The sequence below is a fragment of the Gymnoscopelus braueri genome (genome assembly GCF_963280865.1).
Source record: "Gymnoscopelus braueri genome assembly, chromosome: 11".
Lineage (NCBI taxonomy): Eukaryota > Metazoa > Chordata > Actinopteri > Myctophiformes > Myctophidae > Gymnoscopelus > Gymnoscopelus braueri.
In genome coordinates this window covers 4,364,022-4,386,021 of record NC_137613.1, presented here as the reverse complement: position 1 = coordinate 4,386,021, position 22,000 = coordinate 4,364,022, and the positions used below count along the sequence as shown (strand labels likewise).

Below are 22,000 nucleotides of genomic sequence, written 5' to 3'. Positions count from 1 at the left end.
GGCTCATTTAAAACAGCCCTGAAAATTCACCTTTCAGGAGGCAAAAGAAGGAGGTAGTACCATTTTCCCGTTAGACAGACGACCCCCCCCCGCCCTCTTTTTGCTTTGACTCTCACCCCCCCCCCCATTGTTTGTACATATAGTGTTATTATTGCCTTGACTCTCATCCCCCCTATTGTTTGTACATATAGTATACATAGTATTTTTGTTCTGATTTTTTTGTTTTTGTTTGTACATTATAGTGTTATTGTTTTTCTGTATGTTGTGTTGATATTTGAACTGTTGGTGCCACTACATATGACTGTGTGTGTGTGTGTGTGTGTGTGTGTGTGTGTGTGTGTGTGTGTGTGTGTGTGTGTGTGTGTGTGTGTGTGTATGTGTGTGTGTGTGTGTGTGTGTGTGTGTGTGTGTGTGTGTGTGTGTGTGTGTGTGTGTGTGTGTGTGTGTGTGTTAGTTGGTTGCAGGTCAAAGTACCTGCCCTGTCAGTCAACTGAACCGTCTGGACTCCATTTGGTTTTGCCTCGTCGGATCAAAGCATAAAGATTATTGCAGGGTAAGAGATTGTAATGCATTGAGCATGAGTAGATCTGCTATTTTGGGAAAAGAGTGTATAGTAAAAAAAAAAGCTGTCCAAGTACAGAGCCAGGTGTGTTTACTAAGAATAGAGGGGTGAAGGGGTTACTGTTGATGAAGTGTTTTATACATTATATTAGAACCACTTGGTATTTAATAATATCTAAAAGTTTGTCTGAATCTGAATGAGTAAAAGTATTATAAACACAACCTGTACTGTTGATATAGGAAGCATGTCTTCAAATCACTGTTTAGTTCTGCCTGGAATATAGACGCTGATAGAAAGAGTGTGTGTGTGTGTGTGTGTGTGTGTGTGTGTGTGTGTGTGTGTGTGTGTGTGTGTGTGTGTGTGTGTGTGTGTGTGTGTGTGTGTGTGTGTGTGTGTGTGTGTGTGTGTGTGTGTGTGTGTGTGTGTGTGTGTGTGTGTGTGCGCGCGCGTAGTGTTCCGTGTGTTTGCACCAGAGCCATAGAGAGAGAGAGAGTTCCGTCACACTTTGATCTCGCTACAAAGCTGGCCGCTATGGGCTGTAGTTCCAAACATTGGAACTTCCTCATTGAGATTTCCACATTCCATTCTTACAATGGGAGTCCATACTAGTGTTGTAACTCTCATAGTTATATCACGCTGGTTTGCACCAGGGAGACAAAGGCAAGACCCGCCCAGCTCTGCCTCAGATATCTGACCCTATACCTTAACCAATCATTACTCCTCTTCTCTAAACCTAAACCAATCAGAGGCAGAATAGGGCGGGCCATGTCTCTGCTGATTTAAAGGTTTGCTGTGCTGACGTTAGAGCAGGGTTTCTCAAAGTGTGGGCCGTGGCACCCTAGGGTGCTGTAACATAAGTCCAGGGACGCTGCAGAATACTTTGATCATATTAGGAATGTATCAATATCACTTCAGTTTAACCACTTAATAATACAGACCTGAGTTACACTGTACTTGGTGTGTTTGTGGTAAATTGAGGCTTAACTAGACTGCGGGTTACCAGGCCTAGCTGCTTAAAAGAAGTGTAGAAGAGACGTCCGGACCAGGTTCAGAATCATTCATTTATTCAGCATTCAGTACAACAGCATAGCTTCCAGGGGCAGAGCCTCTGTCCACCCCCAGCCTCACGGCGTGGTCAGTACTCCCTCACAAGTCATTTACAGTCACTCTTTATACTGGAGATTCACATTACAATAACAGGAGGTTCATGTGGGTGGGGGTCAATGAGAATCCCCCCACCAGTTGATCAATTCCTTTGTTCAGTGTCGCTATCTGTCTGTATCCTGCCTGTCAGGAAGCCAGGCTGATGTCTTCAGGTTAACAATAGAGATGCAAATCACCATCACACCTGGCAGCAGACTTCCTCTTGAACAACAGGTCAACATTAACATCATGTGCTTGAAGAGCCCAGAAGTGCAGACAGTTAGACTGTGTCTGTTTACAACACATGGCTCCTCCTGACTGTAGTCAAATAACTTCTATAATTTATATCTGCTTTTGACTTGCATACTGTTCATAAAATATAAGAAAATAAGGGCCAATATACGACATGTTCTTTTTCAATCTACACCAAATGTCTTTGCCAGAAATAGCAGATCTACAAGCTCACAACCTTGTAGATCTGCTATTTTTGGGGTGAATATTCCCCCCAGAATAGGGGGGGAATATACTTGACGTTCAAATGGTTAAACGTCAAGTTATTTTAATAATAATGGAAAGTTTTCCTTGTGACAAACTGTATATTATAATATCTTATGTATTAACAATACATATTTACGTATGAATATACAGATACATATTTAATATGAATATACGGAAACAATGTAATTCAGAGCCAGATAAGTGTGAGGACCACTGGGTTAGAGTGACAGTAGATCACTGGATGATAATAAACATTATAATCCTCTGAAGCCTATTTTAATCTCAGTCATTGTAACAGATGTTGTTGAATTGCTAAAGTAATTAGTTACAATACTAGTTAGTAAAAAGGTAGTGGAGTTCAACACTGGTCAGCAACATGTTTAGAAGAGCAGAGCAGAACAGAAGTCCATGTGAGTTAGATAGATCAGTGGTTCTGAAACATCTTCATGTCAAGGAGACATGAACTGATTTGTATTTATAATCATAAAACATTGTGCCAGTGGCCCCCATAAGAGAAGACAGTCAACATTCTTCAAAAATAGCAGATCTGCAAGCTCACAACGAGTCACAATATGATGCGTTGTGAGCTTGTGGATCTGTTTTTTTAAAAAGCCGGATAATAAAATAGGGCTCAAGTTTTTAAACTGTTACTCATTTTGCTGGTTCTCAACACGGGATCCAGGGATCCTTGAGTCACATCACAGTTTAAGTAAAGTCGTGTGTGTGTGTGTGTGTGTGTGTGTGTGTGTGTGTGTGTGTGTGTGTGTGTGTGTGTGTGTGTGTGTGTGTGTGTGTGTGTGTGTGTGTGTGTGTGTGTGTGTGTGTGTGTGTGTGTGTGTGTGTGTGTGTGTGTGTGTGTGTGTGTGTGTGTGTGTGTGTGTAAACCATCATAGCAGCTATGTGATTGCATTGACCTGGTATTCCTGCTATATGTTCATTGCTGGTTAGATGAATGCAATAAATGATTGACCGGAAACCAGAGGAACATCATGTAGGCTATATTAACAGTAGGCGTGGTGTAGGAGAGCAAAGCATATTGCACAGTCTGTGCACATGTGTGTGTGTGTGTGTGTGTGTGTGCATGCACATTGCGCATATGCAGCAAATATTTACTGTTTTCTGGTCTATTTTTACTGTAATCTTGACAGGTAATAAATATGGGGATGAAGATGAGTCATGGTGAGGAGAGAGAGGAGGAGGGAACTGATAAACAGCTCATCCACAGACCAGAGCCTCCATCTGTGTCTATGAAGAGTGATGAACCTGTACCTCCACATACAAAGTAGGTCAATCCTCCAATACATGTTATATTACTTTTAAACCACACTGTTAGATTTTTTGTTTTATTAATAATACTACAAAGTCGATGCTCCTTAAATTCTGATGGTTGCTCCTGAAAATGTTATGGTGCTGCTACATGTTTAAAGTGGTAGCACCGGTGCTACCAAGTAGAAAAGTTCATTTCAATTTGCTATAGAAAACATTCTGATCTCAGACACTAGGGAACGTGCCTCACACCATGCTAACCTGACTTCGCCAGATGGGGGCGGTATTGACTTCACAATACAGCCTCCATCTGGACTCGCTCAGACAGTAGAGCTGCCTGCACCGCTGTGTGTTCAGCGGCTGCTAGGGGCGGGATCATCCAATCACCTGCCCAGTAGCTTGAAAAAAAAATGTACTCGCCCCTTCATCGATTGTGCTACCAAGGTCCCAGATGGAAGTAGCCTGTGAAACAAATGTGACGCAAGCTTCTTCCATCTGGCAGAGTCAGGTTAACACCATGCAGGCGCAACCTATTTCTTTAAGGTGATGGAACCAGATACTCTGATGGTTTTTTATTAATGCAACGCCCACAACACACCCATGACGGTAGGTGTTGTGACTGACTGGCATTACAGGCCCTTTAGAGTCCTGTAGATAGGACCATAGCTCTGGACACCCCCCCACAGAGTAAGTTAAGTCATGTGACATGGAGCTATAAGTTACATAGTTAAAATAGGGCCCATAGAGTATAATAACAGTGTGTCCTCCCTGTCCAATGTTTATCTATAGATTAAGTTACTATGTGTTCAGTTTGTGAATGAAGTTGTACAAATGTGTCTGTCTGTCTGTCTGTCTGTCTGTCTGTCTGTCTGTCTATCTATATATTCTATTTATATACTTGTATAATAGGACATAACAATAAATAATCTTGAACACCTGGTCTTTTTTATCCATGTGATAATTGTAAAAATATGTGTATGATTCCAGAAGTCTTCACCACAGACCAGAGTCTCCAACACCCAGCTGTGTGTCTATGAAGAGTGACTGGTCTAAAGGAATGGTTCCTGACTTCAGTAATGAACCTGGACCTCCACACACAAAGTATGTGAATCCTTCTATAGAATATAAATAACATTATGATATGTCAACACAATCTCATGCTAAGTTTAATGTTTAACTTACTGAAAGCTGAATATAATAACAGCATGGCCTCCCTGCTCAATCTTTATGTATAGATCATAAGTTACTATGTGTGCAGTTTGTGAATGAAGTACAATTTGACAATGCAGTGTTCAGTGGTGAAGCTGCACTATACAGACTGGCTGCTTGTGTGCATGATGTCCTATGTATGTAACAAACTATTTTAAATGTATCTATCTATTGTTTCATTGCTTGTTCTGTTTTCATGTTGAGAGGGTAAACCTAAATATTTTACTCTCTTACACTTGTATAATGGGACATAACAATGAATAGTTTTCAACACATGGTCTTTTTTTTATTCATGTGATAATTGTAACAATATTTGTATAAGTCTTCACCACAGACCAGACTCTCCAACACCCAGCTGTGTGTCTATGAAGAGTGACCGGTCTAAAGGATCGGTTCCTAACTTCAGTAATGAACCTGGACCTCCACAGACAAAGTATGTGAATCCTTCAATAGAATACACAACACTATGATATGACAACATAATATCATGCTAAGTACATGCTAATTACTAAAGCACAAGACATCATTTCATAATGGTGTAGCCTCCCAGACAGTATGTGTGCAGTTTGGGAATTAATTTGTACAAATCACAATGTGGTGTTAGGCCCTCTCTCTATCTATCTATCTGTGCAACTGTTATTTTACTGCATTTTTCATTAAATCATTTAACTCTGGTGAGGTCTGCATACCTACAGTAGGAATACACACACGTCAGTCTGTTTGCGTTCATTTAAATTGCAGTGTGTGTCGTTTCTGAGTGAAAACCTCACCAATAGCAATGTGGTGTTCAGTTGTTAAGTCACATGGTACAGAAACATAGTGTGATGATGTCTGTTTCATTTGACTAAATGGAAATAGCAATATGTATACATACTTGATCTACAGTGGTGCTTAACACTCACGTGACACATGCGGACTTGAGATCAAATTGACCCTTTTTTCCCTGCGATTTAATTAGCCATTGTCTTCCTTCGGGGCCTCCACACGTTCTAACACATTCTCCCCCACACATCGGGGATACCATTTAATTAAATATTCAATATCGGTTAGCTTTGTTTACACAACATGTCAATCCCACACACACCTCACAGGTACGCTTCATTTGTCTTAGAGACAGAAAAATAAATCTAATATAGACCTATAACTCAGAACGTGTGTCCGAGAGGAAAATATTCCCAGAAACCTGGCCAGTGGCAATCCACATCATTAAATACCCACAGCTCATTCACTTTTACTTTGAACAAAAAAAAATAATAATAATCACTGGTAGCGACAGAGTAAACAATGTTTCCTTACATAGATTAACTTTTCAAAGTTACGTTTATGCCTGCTGTCTGCAGCCAGTCATGTGTCCAGATGTATATCTCACTGAAGAGCATAGATCTGATATATTATAACTCTATGGCATAGATATGAGGAGGGAAAGTGTTCTCCGTTAGGAATGGTAACTAAGAGAAAACTCATGAAACAGCGTAATCGCTGTAGCTGTGAACTGGAATTAGGCTACATAGGTTCCTAAAGCATATAGGTTAAAGGGATAGTTCACCCCCAAAATGACTTTTTCCCTATCGATTACACACCCCATGGAGACTTGAATTCATGGATATTTTTTAGTTTTTGTCACATTCCTAAGTCATTAATGTGATGACCGGCGGTGGCTCCGGTAGGAGACACAAAGTGTCAACTTTGAGTCTCCTACCGGACACATTAGTATCTTTCCGTCGGCATGAATTCAAGGCTTCATGGGGGGTGTAATCGATAGAAAATATAAAAAGATGGTGATCTTGTACATCAGCTATCCCAAACAAAGTATAAAATAGGGTTAAAGTGGTTACATTTTTCCTTGTTTTGCTGTAGACCCCCTGGATCTCTCTCAAGAGCCCATGGGGGTCCCCAGACCATACTTTGAGAACCACTGCTTTAAAGATATGATAAAAAATATTATTAAATAAATCCTATATTGTGCAATTGTAGAATTGAAGAAAACAGAAGTATGTATGTATTTATTTATTATGTTTGTAGTGTGGTGTTCCACCGTCTTTAGACTTTAGTTGAGGCATTCTGGACTTCTCTCAACTTCATGTCTGTGTGCAGGCCATGCAGTCATGCCCTTTTATGGTGATTGGTGAGGCAGCTACCTATGCTAATTAGGATGCTAACTAGGATTGGTGGTGTGTCTACCTATGAAAATTCGAATTTTCACAACTTTCACAACCCTTTAAGTTATAAGGATATGGGATTCATCATTATAAGAACACCATTACTAACATTATGCCCTCTAAGAACATGTCCTGAATGTGACTAGACTTCTCTCAGGATTTTTCTTATGAAGAATCTTAAGAAGACACTTAGGAAGAATATTGGTGAATGAGGCCCTGTTGGTGGAACTGAGAGATGTGTTTTAAAAAAAGACAAATGCATAGATTATCAACTATGATCCAACGTTCATGCTCTTCAGCAGGTGTTTAAGGCTTTCAGGGTCTGAGGTGGTTCTCTTTCATCATGTCTTACATGTAGCATTGTGTGATTCCAGAAGTCTTCATCACAGACCAGAGTCTCCAACACCCAGCTGTGTGTCTATGAAGAGTGATCGGTCTAAGCGTTTCCCTTTGAACTTCAGGAATGAACCTGGACCTTCAAACACAAAGTAAGATCACTGATCTCTGTGAACTTCAACTGGAAATACACAAATAATTAATCTGTATAAAAAACAAGTTAAACTGTAAAATGTTATGCTCTGTTTTACTAATGAACACACAGAAACATACTATATAAACAAAGTATTGGAGATGAACCAGTCAGTGATTTGATTTAGTGTCTTTAGAAAATATGTTCTGATGCTGTTCTGACTTTTGGTCTAAACCCATTTAGACCTGAGGCCGGTTCTAAAAACACCTTCTAAATCCTGACCTAAGTTTTCTGAAACACTTCAAATATGTATTCAAAAATTACAACAAATGGGGGTTCCCGTCCTGAAAGGTAATAGGGGAGGAATCGACCGGCTTCATCGGGAATGGTGTGTTTGCATTTTGTTAAGAGATATGTTGCATAGTTTAATTGATATAAATGTATTAGTGAATAAAAATGTCCCATTAACATGAATGGAAAAGGGTGACAGCTCCTATTCAAGTATTTTTTTCTCCTAGAAACTAAGGGCTACAGTTACCACAATTGGTAGAGAGGTTCACAGTCCAGTGGCCTATGCAGGAAAATCATGAGCTGTGATTGGTCTACTTTTGAGGGGACAGACATACTGTACAGAAGACCCTGTTTTGCAGCCACACTATGAATATTACTAGTAATATCTGAGCAGTAAACTGTATTTAAACTCAAATGATAATTTCATAAACATTGTGTGATTCCAGAAGTCTTCACCACAGACCAGAGTCTCCAACACCCAGCTGTGTGTCTATGAAGAGTGATCGGTCTAAGCGTTTCCCTTTGAACTTCAGGAATGAACCTGGACCTTCAAACACAAAGTAAGATCACTGAACACCCCTACGTCTTTTAAAGCGATCGGCGGGTGGATCGTTGTGAAGAATAATATTCTGTAATTTTTCTAAGGTTAGAGAAAACGCTATGAATCTCTGGCAATGGCAGCATAGACGATGTTTTAACTCTGGCAGTCAATGAATTAAGAAGAAACTTAGGAAGAATATTGGTGAATGAGGCCCTGTTGGTGGACAGAGATGTGTTTAAAAAAAGACAAATGCATAGATTATCAACTATGATCCAACGTTCATGCTCTTCAGCAGGTGTTTAAAGAGACACGTCACCCCAAAACAACTTTGTTTCAATGGATTAGTCACCCCATGGAGACTTGAATTCATGGATATTTTTTAGTTTTTGTCTCATTCCTAAGACAATAATTTGATGACCAGCGGACCGGTAGGCAGCGGTTCCGGTAGGAGACACAACAACTCGTTGTGTCTCCTACCGGAACCGCTGCCAGTCATCAAATTATTGTCTTAGGAATGAGACAAAAAACTAAAAAAATCCATTGAAACAAAGTTTTTTTGGGTTGAAGCGTCCCTTTAAGGCTTTCGGGGTCTGAGGTGGTTCTCTTTCATCATGTCATACATGTAGCATCATGAGCTGTGATTGGTCTACTTTTAAGGGGACACACATACAGAAAACCCTGTTCTAAAGCCACACTGTACATTATTACTAGTAATATCTGGGCAGCTAACTGTATTTCAACTCAAATGATAATTTCATAAACATTGTGTGATTCCAGAAGTCTTCACCACAGACCAGAGTCTCCAACACCCAGCTGTGTGTCTATGAAGAGTGATCGGTCTAAGCGTTTCCCTTTGAACTTCAGTAATGAACCTGGACCTTCAAACACAAAGTAAGATCACTGATCTCTGTGAACGTCAACTGGAAATACACAAATAATTAATCTGCATACAAAAAAAGGTTAAACTGTAAAATGCTTTGCTCTGTTTTACTAATGAACACACAAAAACATACACTATATAAACATGAAACAGTCAGTGATTTGATTTAGTGTCTTTCGAAAATATATTCTGATGCTGTTCTGACTTTTGGTCTTAAATACTGTTTATATGTATATTTTTAGTTTTGTATTTGTCAACGTGAAGCTTTTATATCATCTTATAACACTAGTGTTTGTTCACTTTTATATAGATAGCACCTCTAAAACTTTGCCACACTACTCCTCCCACAGTTTTGCCGGCATGTCAAATCGACCGGCTTCATCGGGAATGGTGTGTTTGCATTTTGTTAAGAGATATGTTGCATAGTTTAATTGATATAAATGTATTAGTGAATAAAAATGTCCCATTAACATGAATGGAAAAGGGTGACAGCTCCTATTCAAGTATTTTTTTCTCCTAGAAACTAAGGGCTACAGTTACCACAATTGGTAGAGAGGTTCACAGTCCAGTGGCCTATGCAGGAAAATCATGAGCTGTGATTGGTCTACTTTTGAGGGGACAGACATACTGTACAGAAGACCCTGTTTTGCAGCCACACTATGAATATTACTAGTAATATCTGAGCAGTAAACTGTATTTAAACTCAAATGATAATTTCATAAACATTGTGTGATTCCAGAAGTCTTCACCACAGACCAGAGTCTCCAACACCCAGCTGTGTGTCTATGAAGAGTGATCGGTCTAAGCGTTTCCCTTTGAACTTCAGGAATGAACCTGGACCTTCAAACACAAAGTAAGATCACTGAACACCCCTACGTCTTTTAAAGCGATCGGCGGGTGGATCGTTGTGAAGAATAATATTCTGTAATTTTTCTAAGGTTAGAGAAAACGCTCTGAATCTCTGGCAATGGCAGCATAGACGATGTTTTAACTCTGGCAGTCAATGAATTAAGAAGAAACTTAGGAAGAATATTGGTGAATGAGGCCCTGTTGGTGGACAGAGATGTGTTTAAAAAAAGACAAATGCATAGATTATCAACTATGATCCAACGTTCATGCTCTTCAGCAGGTGTTTAAAGAGACACGTCACCCCAAAACAACTTTGTTTCAATGGATTAGTCACCCCATGGAGACTTGAATTCATGGATATTTTTTAGTTTTTGTCTCATTCCTAAGACAATAATTTGATGACCAGCGGACCGGTAGGCAGCGGTTCCGGTAGGAGACACAACAACTCGTTGTGTCTCCTACCGGAACCGCTGCCAGTCATCAAATTATTGTCTTAGGAATGAGACAAAAAACTAAAAAAATCCATTGAAACAAAGTTTTTTTGGGTTGAAGCGTCCCTTTAAGGCTTTCGGGGTCTGAGGTGGTTCTCTTTCATCATGTCATACATGTAGCATCATGAGCTGTGATTGGTCTACTTTTAAGGGGACACACATACAGAAAACCCTGTTCTAAAGCCACACTGTACATTATTACTAGTAATATCTGGGCAGCTAACTGTATTTCAACTCAAATGATAATTTCATAAACATTGTGTGATTCCAGAAGTCTTCACCACAGACCAGAGTCTCCAACACCCAGCTGTGTGTCTATGAAGAGTGATCGGTCTAAGCGTTTCCCTTTGAACTTCAGTAATGAACCTGGACCTTCAAACACAAAGTAAGATCACTGATCTCTGTGAACGTCAACTGGAAATACACAAATAATTAATCTGCATACAAAAAAAGGTTAAACTGTAAAATGCTTTGCTCTGTTTTACTAATGAACACACAAAAACATACACTATATAAACATGAAACAGTCAGTGATTTGATTTAGTGTCTTTCGAAAATATATTCTGATGCTGTTCTGACTTTTGGTCTTAAATACTGTTTATATGTATATTTTTAGTTTTGTATTTGTCAACGTGAAGCTTTTATATCATCTTGTTGAGGTGACTGTAATGGCCTCTCATGTCTGTCACTCTCATGTCTCCAACTTGTTGACAATACAGAAGATAGGAATTGAGCTGGTGTTAAACCAATCAGATACAACAGAACCACATTTATCTGAACCCTAACAGGTTGTTCAGGAGGTGATGCCTCAATTAGCTCCTTGTTACCAGTCTGGTTCAGCCAGGTCTCATTGAACATATTACATCTAGTTAGTGTTGCCGCCTAAAGGCAACAACACTTGTTTTGTTCACATTTATATAGATAGCACCTCTAAAACTTTGCCACACTACTCCTCCCACAGTTTTGCCGGCATGTCAAATCGACCGGCTTCATCGGGAATTGTGTGTTTGCATTTTGTTAAGCGATATGTTGCATAGTTGAATTGATATAAATGTATTAGTGAATAAAAAGTTTCCATTAACATGAATGGAAAAGGGTGATAGCTCCCATTCAAGTATGTTTCTCTCAGAAACTAATTGCTGAGGTTCACAGTCCAGTGGCCTATGCAGGAAAATCATGAGCTGTGATTGGTCTACTTTTGAGGGGACAGACATACTGTACAGAAGACCCTGTTCTGCAGCCTCACTATGAATATTACTAGTAATATCTGAGCAGCAAACTGTATTTCAACTCAAATGATAATTTCATAAACATTTGTGTTTTCCAGAGGTCTTTACCACAGACCAGAGTCTCCAACACCCAGCTGTGTGTCTATGAAGAGTGATCGGTCTAAGGCTTTCCCTTTGAACTTCAGTAATGAACCTGGACCTTCAAACACAAAGTATGATCACTGATCTCTGTAAACTGTGACAAAAAATATATTAATCCACTTAGAAATAATTGAATATAAACTTATTTTACGTTGGTTGTACTAACAAAAAAAAAGAAACGTGCAGTAATTTCATAAATGACAGGTTTTATGTCAAATAGATGTTTGAAAGCTGATCAAAGATCCCTACAACAAAGACCCTTTCACCTTTTCCCTTAAAAAAAAGTCATTGGCCGCGTTTCCCAAAGAGATTCGTAGAGATGCTGCGTTGAGCATCTGCGCAGGTTCTACGACGGGTCTTACGTGTGTCCACACAATCTGCGCAGTACCATAGCAGCCACGTAGATTTCAGGTCATGCGCAGCCTACGCAACTTGCGTAAGAGCCTGGGACCCGGCGAAACCTACGCTCTCATTAGTAGCAGCTGGTTGTGCCCAACGTGCAATCGGTTCCCACGTCCACGGCGTTACGTGTCTGCTAAAACTACATTTGGGAGACAGAATGGCGTATCCTACTCTCCTCCTACTTCTGCGAGAGGCGTAGCCCTGCAGTGCTGTCCTACGAAGCAGTTTGTTACTAGCGCCCTGGGGCGGTAGTAACACCCATCGTAGCGAAATAGATCTATGAAAAGACCGACCGACCGACCGACCACACACACACACACACACACACACACACACACACACACACACATTTAATTTATATATGTATATGTATATGTATGTATATATATATATATATATACACACATATATATATATATATATACACACACACACACACACACACACACACACACACACACACACACACACACACACAGCTGCGCTGCTTCTAGCCCTGGTTCAGAGCGTTAGTGGGTACAGCCACACATGTCCGTAAAGCGTCCGTCAAGTTGCCGTACGGACGCCGGAAGTCCCATCCACTCCCATGTTAAGTTTAAAACCGGAAGTACCGTTCCGTTTTTTTTTTAACATGGGAGTGGATGGGACCTCCGGCGTCCGTACGGCAACTTGACGGACGCTTTACGGACATGTGTGGCTGTACCCAGAGAGTTCACTAACGCTCTGAACCAGGGCTTCGTCCTCTATATGCATGAACCCGAAGTTTACAAATTGTACTCTCACGGATGATCCGATCGTCTGATAAAAATATTAAGCATATGCCAAGTTAACTAAAGGTATATAAATGATGCTGAGCTAAACATGTTTCCTTAATTTCGAAGTTTTATAGTTAAACGTTATGATGAAAGTCCCCAGTTCCTCTCACAAAGTGACAGCTGTTGCGCTAGCCATGTTTATGAATGGTTAAAACATCTTTTGAAACTAGCAGATCTACAAGCTCACAACACTTCACAAGCTTGTAGATCTGCTATTTTCAAAAGATTTTAATACATATTAAATTTGGGAAATGGGACATTCTGCATTCCTTTACTTTTGGTATTTTAAGTATATTTAATTTACTTGCATAATGGGGACACTTCAGTGTTTTATTTACCTTGCAGATGTCAACTCACCACTGTAATTTCATTCATAAATATATTATTCAAAAGTTGTATTTGGAGTGGACTGCTTCAGGACATCTGACAGTTGCCTCTGGTATTTTTATGATCCATTTCACTTTCGCAAAGGGTGTTTAAACTGCAGTGTAGCGTAGGACAGCCCTACGTAGTTTACCTAGGCTTTACGTAGACTTCGTCCAGGAGGTCTTTACGTCTATGCTGTCTCGCGAATGTAGTTTTAGCACACACGTAATGAGAACCTACGACGATGGTGCTTCCTGAAGCCAGTTTAGATGGCACGTTGGGCACACACAGCTGCTACTAACGAAGACAGTGCGTGGCGGGGTTGCTACTGCGCAGGTGCGTGGAGGCTCTTACGCAGCTTCTAGGCTGTGCATGAGCTCTTTTTCGTTTGGGAAACCTGGCCATTATCATTGTGGGCTCGCTGCAGCAGCAGCGAGCACATGTTCTACAATATTTCTTTCTCTCCCAAAAGTAAACATTTTAGCTTACTGTGTACATCTATGCTTGTACTTTTCTTTTTGAAATAATTTGTAGTTTTTGAAATAATTAACTCTAAGCACCCAATGCATTTCCGATGGGTTTTGCTAGTGGGGAGAGAGAAGGACAGAGGAGAAATGCCCTGTGTTTTCACTGTGTCACTGTGGCCACATTTTTTACACTACAGATATTTATTTTACATCACCAAGTGCGCACAGGTCGGCTCTACGATTTAATCCAAAGAGCTGTGTGATGTATACATTTTTAGTTAAGACCATTAATATAAACCCATGCACCTACACACTCTAGCAATCAGTGCAGCTGCTGCTACCTAATCTGTCTGTGGTGCTGCAAAGTAACTAAGTATATTTACTCAAGTACTATGCAAGTGCTTACCATGCAGTTTTATTTTGAAGTCCTTTTACTTTACTTTCCATTTTTGTTACTTCTACTCCACTACAATGACAGCATTTGACAGCTTTAGTTACTTGTTACTTTGCAGAATGTATTATTAATACAAAACCTACAGTAACCACACTCTGCATTAACACATCAATGATGTTAAATGTCATATTATATTGTATGTACTTATTATTACAATAACTATTATGTAGTAATACAATGTCTTCATCTTCACAGAGAGAGGAAGAGGAGTGGTTGTGTTGGGGGTCCAGGCGAGGCCGACAGCGGGGGTCCTCGGGCGGTCCGTGGCAGGGCAACTGGGGCAGACGGGGCGTCTCGGGCTCGCTCGGACGGGGTCGGCCGCGGAGGAATGCGAAGGACAGGCCACCGGGGCCTCTCCGCACGTGAGCAGACGTCCAGGTGTTCAGTGTGTGAGGAGGTTCTGACAGATCCAGTCTCTACCAGCTGTGGACACTGGTTCTGCAGACAGTGCATCACCTCATACTGGGACCAGTCTGCTCCAACAGGACACTATGACTGTCCCCAGTGTGGAACGAGGTTCAGAACCACACCTGGACTGAAGACACCCAGTCAAACCACACCTGGACTGAAGACACCCAGTCAAACCACACCTGGACAAAGTAAGACTATGCACTAATTAAAATTGCATGTTAATACATTGAATGCTTAAATTAAATAAATCATGGTCAGACTAAATGTTCAAATTAGTGTCCGTATCAATATCTAAGTGCAAATAATGAAGCTAAACAACTATCAACTCTGGACAAAAACAACTGATCTTATGTTGTTACGTTTTTCTTAACAAATTGTGTGCTGAATGTTTAAAACATATATTTTTTTCCTCATTTCAGATGTCAGTCTGCTGGTTGATTTGAATGATTATAAGATCAGTTTGAACAGTCTTGATGATGTGAAAGACCACATGACAGAAGAGTCTGGAACCTCCCTCACCAGCACCTACACAGAGCTCTACATCACAGAGGGAGAGAGTGAAGGGGTTAATAGCCAACATGAGGTGATACAGCTTGAGACAGCTTCCAAGATGAAGACCTTCCATGACACACCAATCAACTGCTGTGACATCTTTAAACCCCTCCCTGGCAGAAAGACACCCATCAGAAGAGTTCTGACCAAGGGCATCGCTGGCATTGGAAAAACATTCTCTGTGCGTAAGTTCACTCTGGACTGGGCAAAGGGTTTGGAAAATCAAGATATAAATCTCTTGGTTCCCTTTTCATTCCGGGAGCTGAACTTGGTCAGAGATGAGCAGTACAGTCTTCTCACACTGATCCATGATTTCCACCCAACATTAAAGAAGGTCACAGCAGAGCAGCTCGCTGTCTGGAAAGTTGGCTTCATCCTTGATGGTCTGGATGAAAGCAGATTTTCATTGTTCCAAAACAATGACATTGTTTCTGATGTCACAGTGACATCATCAGTGGATGCTCTGTTGACAAACCTAATCAAGGAGAATCTACTCCCCTCAGCTCTCCTCTGGATAACCACCAGACCTGCAGCAGCCAATCAGATCCCTCCTGCATGTGTTGACATGGTGACAGAAGTACGAGGGTTCACAGACCCCCAGAAGGAGAAGTACTTTAGGAACACATTCAGTGAAGAGAAGTTGGCCGACAGAATCCTCTCACACTTGAAGACATCCAGGACCCTCCACATCATGTGTCACATCCCACTCTTCTGTTGGATCATTGCTACCGTTCTGCTGGACATGTTGAGGACACACACAATAGGACAGCTGCCCAAGACCCTGACTGAGATGTGCTGCCACTTCCTGTTGGTTCAGACAAAGAGAAAGAAGCAGAAGTATGAGACACATGAGGTGAAAAAGAAAGAACAAGAAAAGGGGAATCAACAGCACCTCACGAAGACTGACAAGGATGTTCTTCTGAAGCTGGGAAGGCTGGCATTTGAACACCTAAAGAGAGGTAGCATCATGTTCTACCAAGAAGACCTGGAAAAGTGTGGTCTTGATGTGAAAGAAGCCTCACTGTACTCAGGAGTGTGCACAAAGATCTTCAAAAGAGAGAATGTGCTGTTCCAGAAAACTACAGTCTACAGCTTTGTTCATCTGAGCATCCAGGAGTTTCTGGCTGCAGTCTACCTGTTCCACTGTTTCACAAAGAAGAGGAACCTGAAGGTACTGAAGAAATTTCTTGATGTTGCAGATAAGAAGAGGGTTAGTTCCTTGGATGACTTCCTAAACAAAGCCACCATTAAAGCCCTGGAGAGTAAAAATGGCCACTTGGACCTCTTTGTCCGCTTCCTTCATGGCCTCTCTCTGGAGTCCAACCAGAGTCTGTTAGGAGGCCTACTGGGTCAGAAAGAGAACAGTCCAGAGGAGATCCAGAGAGCCATCAACAACCTGAAGGAGTTGAGAAACGATGCCTCTCCTGACAGATGCATCAACATCTTCCACTGTTTGATGGAGATGAACGACCACTCAGTACATCAGGAGATCCAAGAGTACCTGAAGTCAGAGAACAGAACAGAGAAACTGTCTGAGACCCAGTGTTCAGCTCTGGCCGTCATGCTGCAGACGTCAGAGGAGGTTCTGGAAGAGTTGGACCTGGACAAATACAACACATCAGAGGGGGGGCGAAGGAGACTGATCCCAGCTGTGAGGAACTGCAGAAAGGCTCGGTTAGTAGTCAAGTGAATAGAAACATCCTAGAGTCAATCTGACATTACAGTTAACACTATAATTAGAAATGAAGGTTGACATAAAAGTTATAATAATACTGTCTGTGTATCAAATAGTGACTAGTGGTATTGTGTGTGTGTGTGTGTGTGTGTGTGTGTGTGTGTGTGTGTGTGTGTGTGTGTGTGTGTGTGTGTGTGTGTGTGTGTGTGTGTGTGTGTGTGTGTGTGTGTGTGTGTGTGTGTGTGTGTGTGTGTGTGTGTGTGTGTGTGTGTGTGTGTGTGTGTCCAAATAAAGGCCAGACCACAATAAAGCAGGGTAAAAACAAAACTAAGAGTCTAAAAGCCCTGCTGGTTACCCCCACCAGACCAGTGGTTTGAACCCACTGACATTGCCATCCTCTCAGTAGTGGAACTTAAAATAAAAAGGACAAGATAATTGTTATTTTCAAAGGGCCTCATTCACACAGCTCTTAACATTCTGCTACAATCTTTAGTGTAGGTTTGCTTGTAAATAAAGAGCCACGTCTGATTCATGAAAGGCTGTGTAAAGCCTTGATTTGTGCGCTCAGGTGTATCAGATGATGAATTCCACCAAATCCAATGTGCATTATTTGCATCATCTGCATTGTTCCACGCCCCTTTTAACACCATAAAAGACAACCGAAATACCCAACATTAAACCAGCTTCACCGTGGTGTAGTACAAGTTCAAAGGCGTCACTTTGCATCGTTGGTAGCATGAAGGTGAACCTGTAGAATGTGGAAACATTTCCTGGCTATATTTTTAAAGATATGATGTTTTGGTTCCAAAGTGTTGGATCTGGCGGCTGAATAAAATTGCCATTACCAATGCTGTAGTACAGCTGAATATCCATGGATAACTTATAAACAACATATGTGACCATTTTTGACTGGAGGACAGTCATCTCGCTGGTGCCCATTGTTCAGGAAAGGAGATATATATTTTTTTTATTTTTTTCAAACACAAAATGAGTTTATAGCCCAGTTAGACTCTTCACATACCAGAGTATGTCTGACAGATATTTCAGAGCTTAAATCGACATGTAAATATGAAATAAATACATAAACATGTATTAAAATATAAGGTTAGAGCTAGCATGTGCTAGCATTGCTAACCAAATCCTCAGTTTCCATCCAAACATCGCAAAATCGCTATGTTTGTCCAAGCTCCAGATTCAATCATTTTATTCCAACTGCCACACTTCACCAGTTGAGCTTCTTTACTCTGTTAAAGGGGCATAAAACCCTAAACCATTATCATTATTATTATTTTTATTTTAATGTTGGTCTCTGCCAGCTTGTTTGTAATATAAAATACATGGCAAAGTAAATATGCCATGTATTTGCTTATTCTCACTTTATTCATTTCACACCTTCAACTGCTGGTTGAACATTGCTCTCTTCCTCTGTTCAGTCTTTCTGTGACGTCTAGTGGTGCTGACCGTTCCACACTCCACTCTGCCCCTCCCCCACCACAGACCTTTTTATTTTTTGGGTTGCATTCCTGATCCAGAATAGAATATTAGCGGTGTCTGCTGTGGTAGAAAACCAATGCAAATCTATATTAAAGAAAAGTATATAAACTCCAAAACAACTCTCACAGTGTAATCACTATGAGCCTACTGATGATCCAGGTTTAAAGAGAATGTTTTAAATATGGTTTTGCTCTTGTTAACTAAGATTGGTTTCCTATTAATGTCATTTAGTCAAACTAGAGGTTGGGGCCGCTTCATGGCCCTCACATCTACGGTGCACCAGTGATCCAACTGATATGGCCATATATGGAGATCTCTATCTGTCAGTCCTTGTCCTTTTTATGGGACACTGTGCCTATGTCACACATGTGCAGTAGGGTGGGCCTAGTGGCCCAAAAAAAAAGGTGGCTAAAATGTGCCTGAATAAAAATAATGTAGTTTTATATTAACAGTACAATATGTAAGTACATCAAAGGTGGGGAAAGAAGCCTAGGAATTAGCCAGAGCACTGATCAATAGTCTGTGGCAAGTTTGGAGGCAAGTGGAATGATCGTGTGCTGGCCAACCCGGGACGTACACCACAGTGTGGGCATTTTAATTAAAGTAGTAGGATATTGGATTTAGGTTCAGGAATGTCACACATACTAAAATACTCAAATCTCCATGAATTCAAGGTTTAATTGATAGGGGAAAAGTATTTTTTTGGGGTGAAATATTCCTTTAATGGAAGACAAAACTATGTTAGTATACTCAGCATACTGTAGGTGAAGTGCACAAATGTAACATGAAGGTAACCAACATTAATTGGACTCATCCAATCGCCGACAGACGACCCCAACCTTAGTACACACAGAACAACAGGAGAACTCAAGTCCTCAAACTATTCATATGTGTCCTCTTTATGAGTTATTCTACCATGAAAACATACCATACCATACTATATGAGAAATGGACCATACCATTAGTGAAGGGGTGTACAGAGGATGGCTTTTTAAACAGTGAGCTTGGTTACTCAAATTACTTACATTACATTAACTTCCATCTGTTGTTTTCTTCCTTGTTCTCTGATCATACTTAAACTGTTTATGTCTGTATAACTAGATACAGTAGGAGATCTCTTAGTTAACTTCCATGACATTGAACTTGGTGTAATTTGTTTTGATAGTCTCTTATTTAATCTGTATTTACAGACTTGTTGGCTGTAACCTCAGACAGACAGAGGTTGAAGTTGTGGCTTCAGCTCTCAGCTCTAATCCTTCTCATTTGAGAGAATTGGACCTCAGCAAAAACAACCTGGACTCAGGACTACTGGATCTGCTCTTAGCTGGACTGAAGAGTCTGCACTGTAGACTGGAAATTCTAAAGTAAGATTAATTCACCCTATTTATTAGATTTATTATTAGATTAATTTTTTATCAATTCTCTTTTATTACGTAATGTATTATGTGAATTTCTTCTAGTTTTTATTATTTATATTGATATTAATGGGTGCAAGCGTCCATTTCAGTAATAGGGATTTTACTAGATGACCACCCTTAAAAAGTTGTGCAGGTTTAAAGGTGATCTTGATTTCCTCCCTATGAGCATGTGGTATTCTTCTCCCTCCTACATGAAACATCTCAATGAACACTGTATATCTGAATTCCTAATACTCACCATTGTGAATACAAATAGAAAACATTTGGGGTTGATAAACTTCTCATTGATATAGTTTATTATTTGGTCTAAAGTTTAAAAAGGATCAAATAACTCAAGCAAGACCTGACAAAGACCTATGAGACACAGAGAGCAGGAACATCCTCAAACATTTAAAATTACATTTGTGAGAAACATTAGGATAGCCTTGTTCATTTGTAGCAATGTTCAGATGATCTTGCAATGTACTTAAAGACATTATGACATGCCTTTTTAGCTCATTTTATTTTAAAGGATCATTCTGAAACGGAAGCCTATTTGTGTCTCAACTAATCACAAGTACAAAATTGTACTTTTGTGTGTTTGGAGGAACATGCAGCTATGGGGATCACACAGGTGATTCAAATCAAGATTCATATGTATGCACACGTTCTTGCTTATGTCAGGAAATAATTTAAATGGGCCTTTTAGGGACTTTTGACATAAGAATACAATCAGGTCATTTGCCAAGTTTGACGTTGGTCCGTTGGACAGTTCTCAAGATACCTGAACGACAGACGTACTTAAAGTAAATACATAAATACGTACAGAGATTTTGCACCCTGACAGTCCATCACGGTCAGGTCCAAGTTCTCAATCCAGGAATAATGTATATTGTAACGTGTTTTATTTATTCTTTATTTTTTCTGTTGTTTCATTCTTCATTCAGACTGGCTCACTGCATGTTGTCAGAGAGATGCTGTGAAGTTCTGTCCTCAGCTGTAAACTCTCATCCCTCCCTAAGAGAGTTGGACCTGAGCCTCAACATGGTGAATGATTCAGTTCTGGAGAACTGCATGTGAGTAGACTTGGGCTGTGTCCATGTTGGATAGTACAGTGAATGTGCAGTGTTTCCCTCATGTGTCCCTTAAAGGTATCATGACATTCATTTTCACTTTTTTTATTTTCAATGTTTTATTTGGGGTTTTATGACCTCAATTACACCCAAAAAACCTGAACTTAGAACATTCAGTGGATTTTCTGTGGTCTGGGGTTTTCTGAATAATTAGGCTGAAAAGTAATCTGAGCTTGGCCCTTCGACAGTGAGGTCACAGTCGATTAATCCCGCCCACTCTCCTCCTCGCCCCTATCCTTTCCTTTGGGGGGGGCGGAGCAGAGGCGATGATTGACAGGCAAAATCCCTCACCAGCGACACCCGCAGGCAAAGATTTCTTTTTTCATTGCAGTTGAAAAGGCTTTAGAAATGTGAGAGAAAAACACCTGCCATGGATCACTGGAATGGAATTTTCACTTAAAACTTTTTTACACTTTTGAAGGACCAGGACAAAGACTTTGAATGTGGTGTAAAAGTGAATGTCATTAAACCTTTAACGGTGTATTCACTCTGACACAAAGTCATAAATAGATGCAAATATTTATGCATATTTAGTTAATACTTTAACCAACAAACAGATAAGGTTATACATTTGGTCTGAGCTACTTTTGAACAAATTGCCTGTGGTTCTGTTGAGGTGTTATGGAAGCCCAGGTTTGCTTTGATAGCAGCCTTAAGCTCATTTGTATTGTTGAGTCTAGTGTCTCACACCTTCCTCTTGACTATACAACATCTATTCTCTGTGGGGTTCAGGTCAGGTCAGTTGGCTGGTCAGTTAAGCACAGTAATACCATGGTCAGTACACCAGTTACTAGTAGTGTTGGCTCTGTGGGCAGATGCCAAGTCCTGCCTAAAATCTCCTGGTAGATGCTGTGTTGACTCCAGTGTGAAGTTTTCACTGTCAGTGATGATGTTGGGTGTCATGTCATGTGGTGTTGATCCACTGTGTTTTATCAAGTCCAGAGTCAACACAGCATCTATAAGGATATTTTAGAGGACTTTGTGCTTCCGTGTGTTGACAAGCTTTATGGAGATGCCTTTTCCAGCAGGACTTTGCACAGTGTCAAAAATATATGTTGTATTGTCAAGAAGAAGGTGTGAGCAAAAACTTTTTTTTTTTTAATATT

General features: G+C 40.4%; 2 protein-coding genes across 3 annotated transcripts in view; both read left to right on the top strand.

The window, feature by feature from the left end:
• The window catches only part of LOC308094995 (uncharacterized protein), a 793,896-nt gene that overhangs the window by 359,418 nt on the left and 412,478 nt on the right, over positions 1–22,000 (top strand). The window contains exons 29-30 of the mRNA XM_080441835.1: positions 4,457–4,570; positions 5,001–5,111. Coding sequence (XP_080297961.1) covers positions 4,457–4,570; positions 5,001–5,111 — 225 coding nt within the window. The remainder of the gene's footprint in view (positions 1–4,456; positions 4,571–5,000; positions 5,112–22,000) is intronic.
• LOC308095002 (NACHT, LRR and PYD domains-containing protein 3-like) overlaps positions 1–22,000 on the top strand; it is a 272,045-nt gene that overhangs the window by 78,181 nt on the left and 171,864 nt on the right. The window contains exons 4-12 of one of the 2 annotated variants that reach the window (XM_080441871.1): positions 7,212–7,325; positions 8,044–8,157; positions 8,916–9,029; positions 9,758–9,871; positions 10,630–10,743; positions 11,686–11,799; positions 14,428–14,831; positions 15,063–16,869; positions 19,555–19,728. The exons of the other annotated variant lie outside the window; for it this stretch is intronic. Of the exons in view, the coding sequence (XP_080297997.1) occupies positions 7,212–7,325; positions 8,044–8,157; positions 8,916–9,029; positions 9,758–9,871; positions 10,630–10,743; positions 11,686–11,799; positions 14,428–14,831; positions 15,063–16,869; positions 19,555–19,728 (3,069 nt within the window). The remainder of the gene's footprint in view (positions 1–7,211; positions 7,326–8,043; positions 8,158–8,915; positions 9,030–9,757; positions 9,872–10,629; positions 10,744–11,685; positions 11,800–14,427; positions 14,832–15,062; positions 16,870–19,554; positions 19,729–22,000) is intronic. 2 annotated transcript variants of the gene reach the window in all.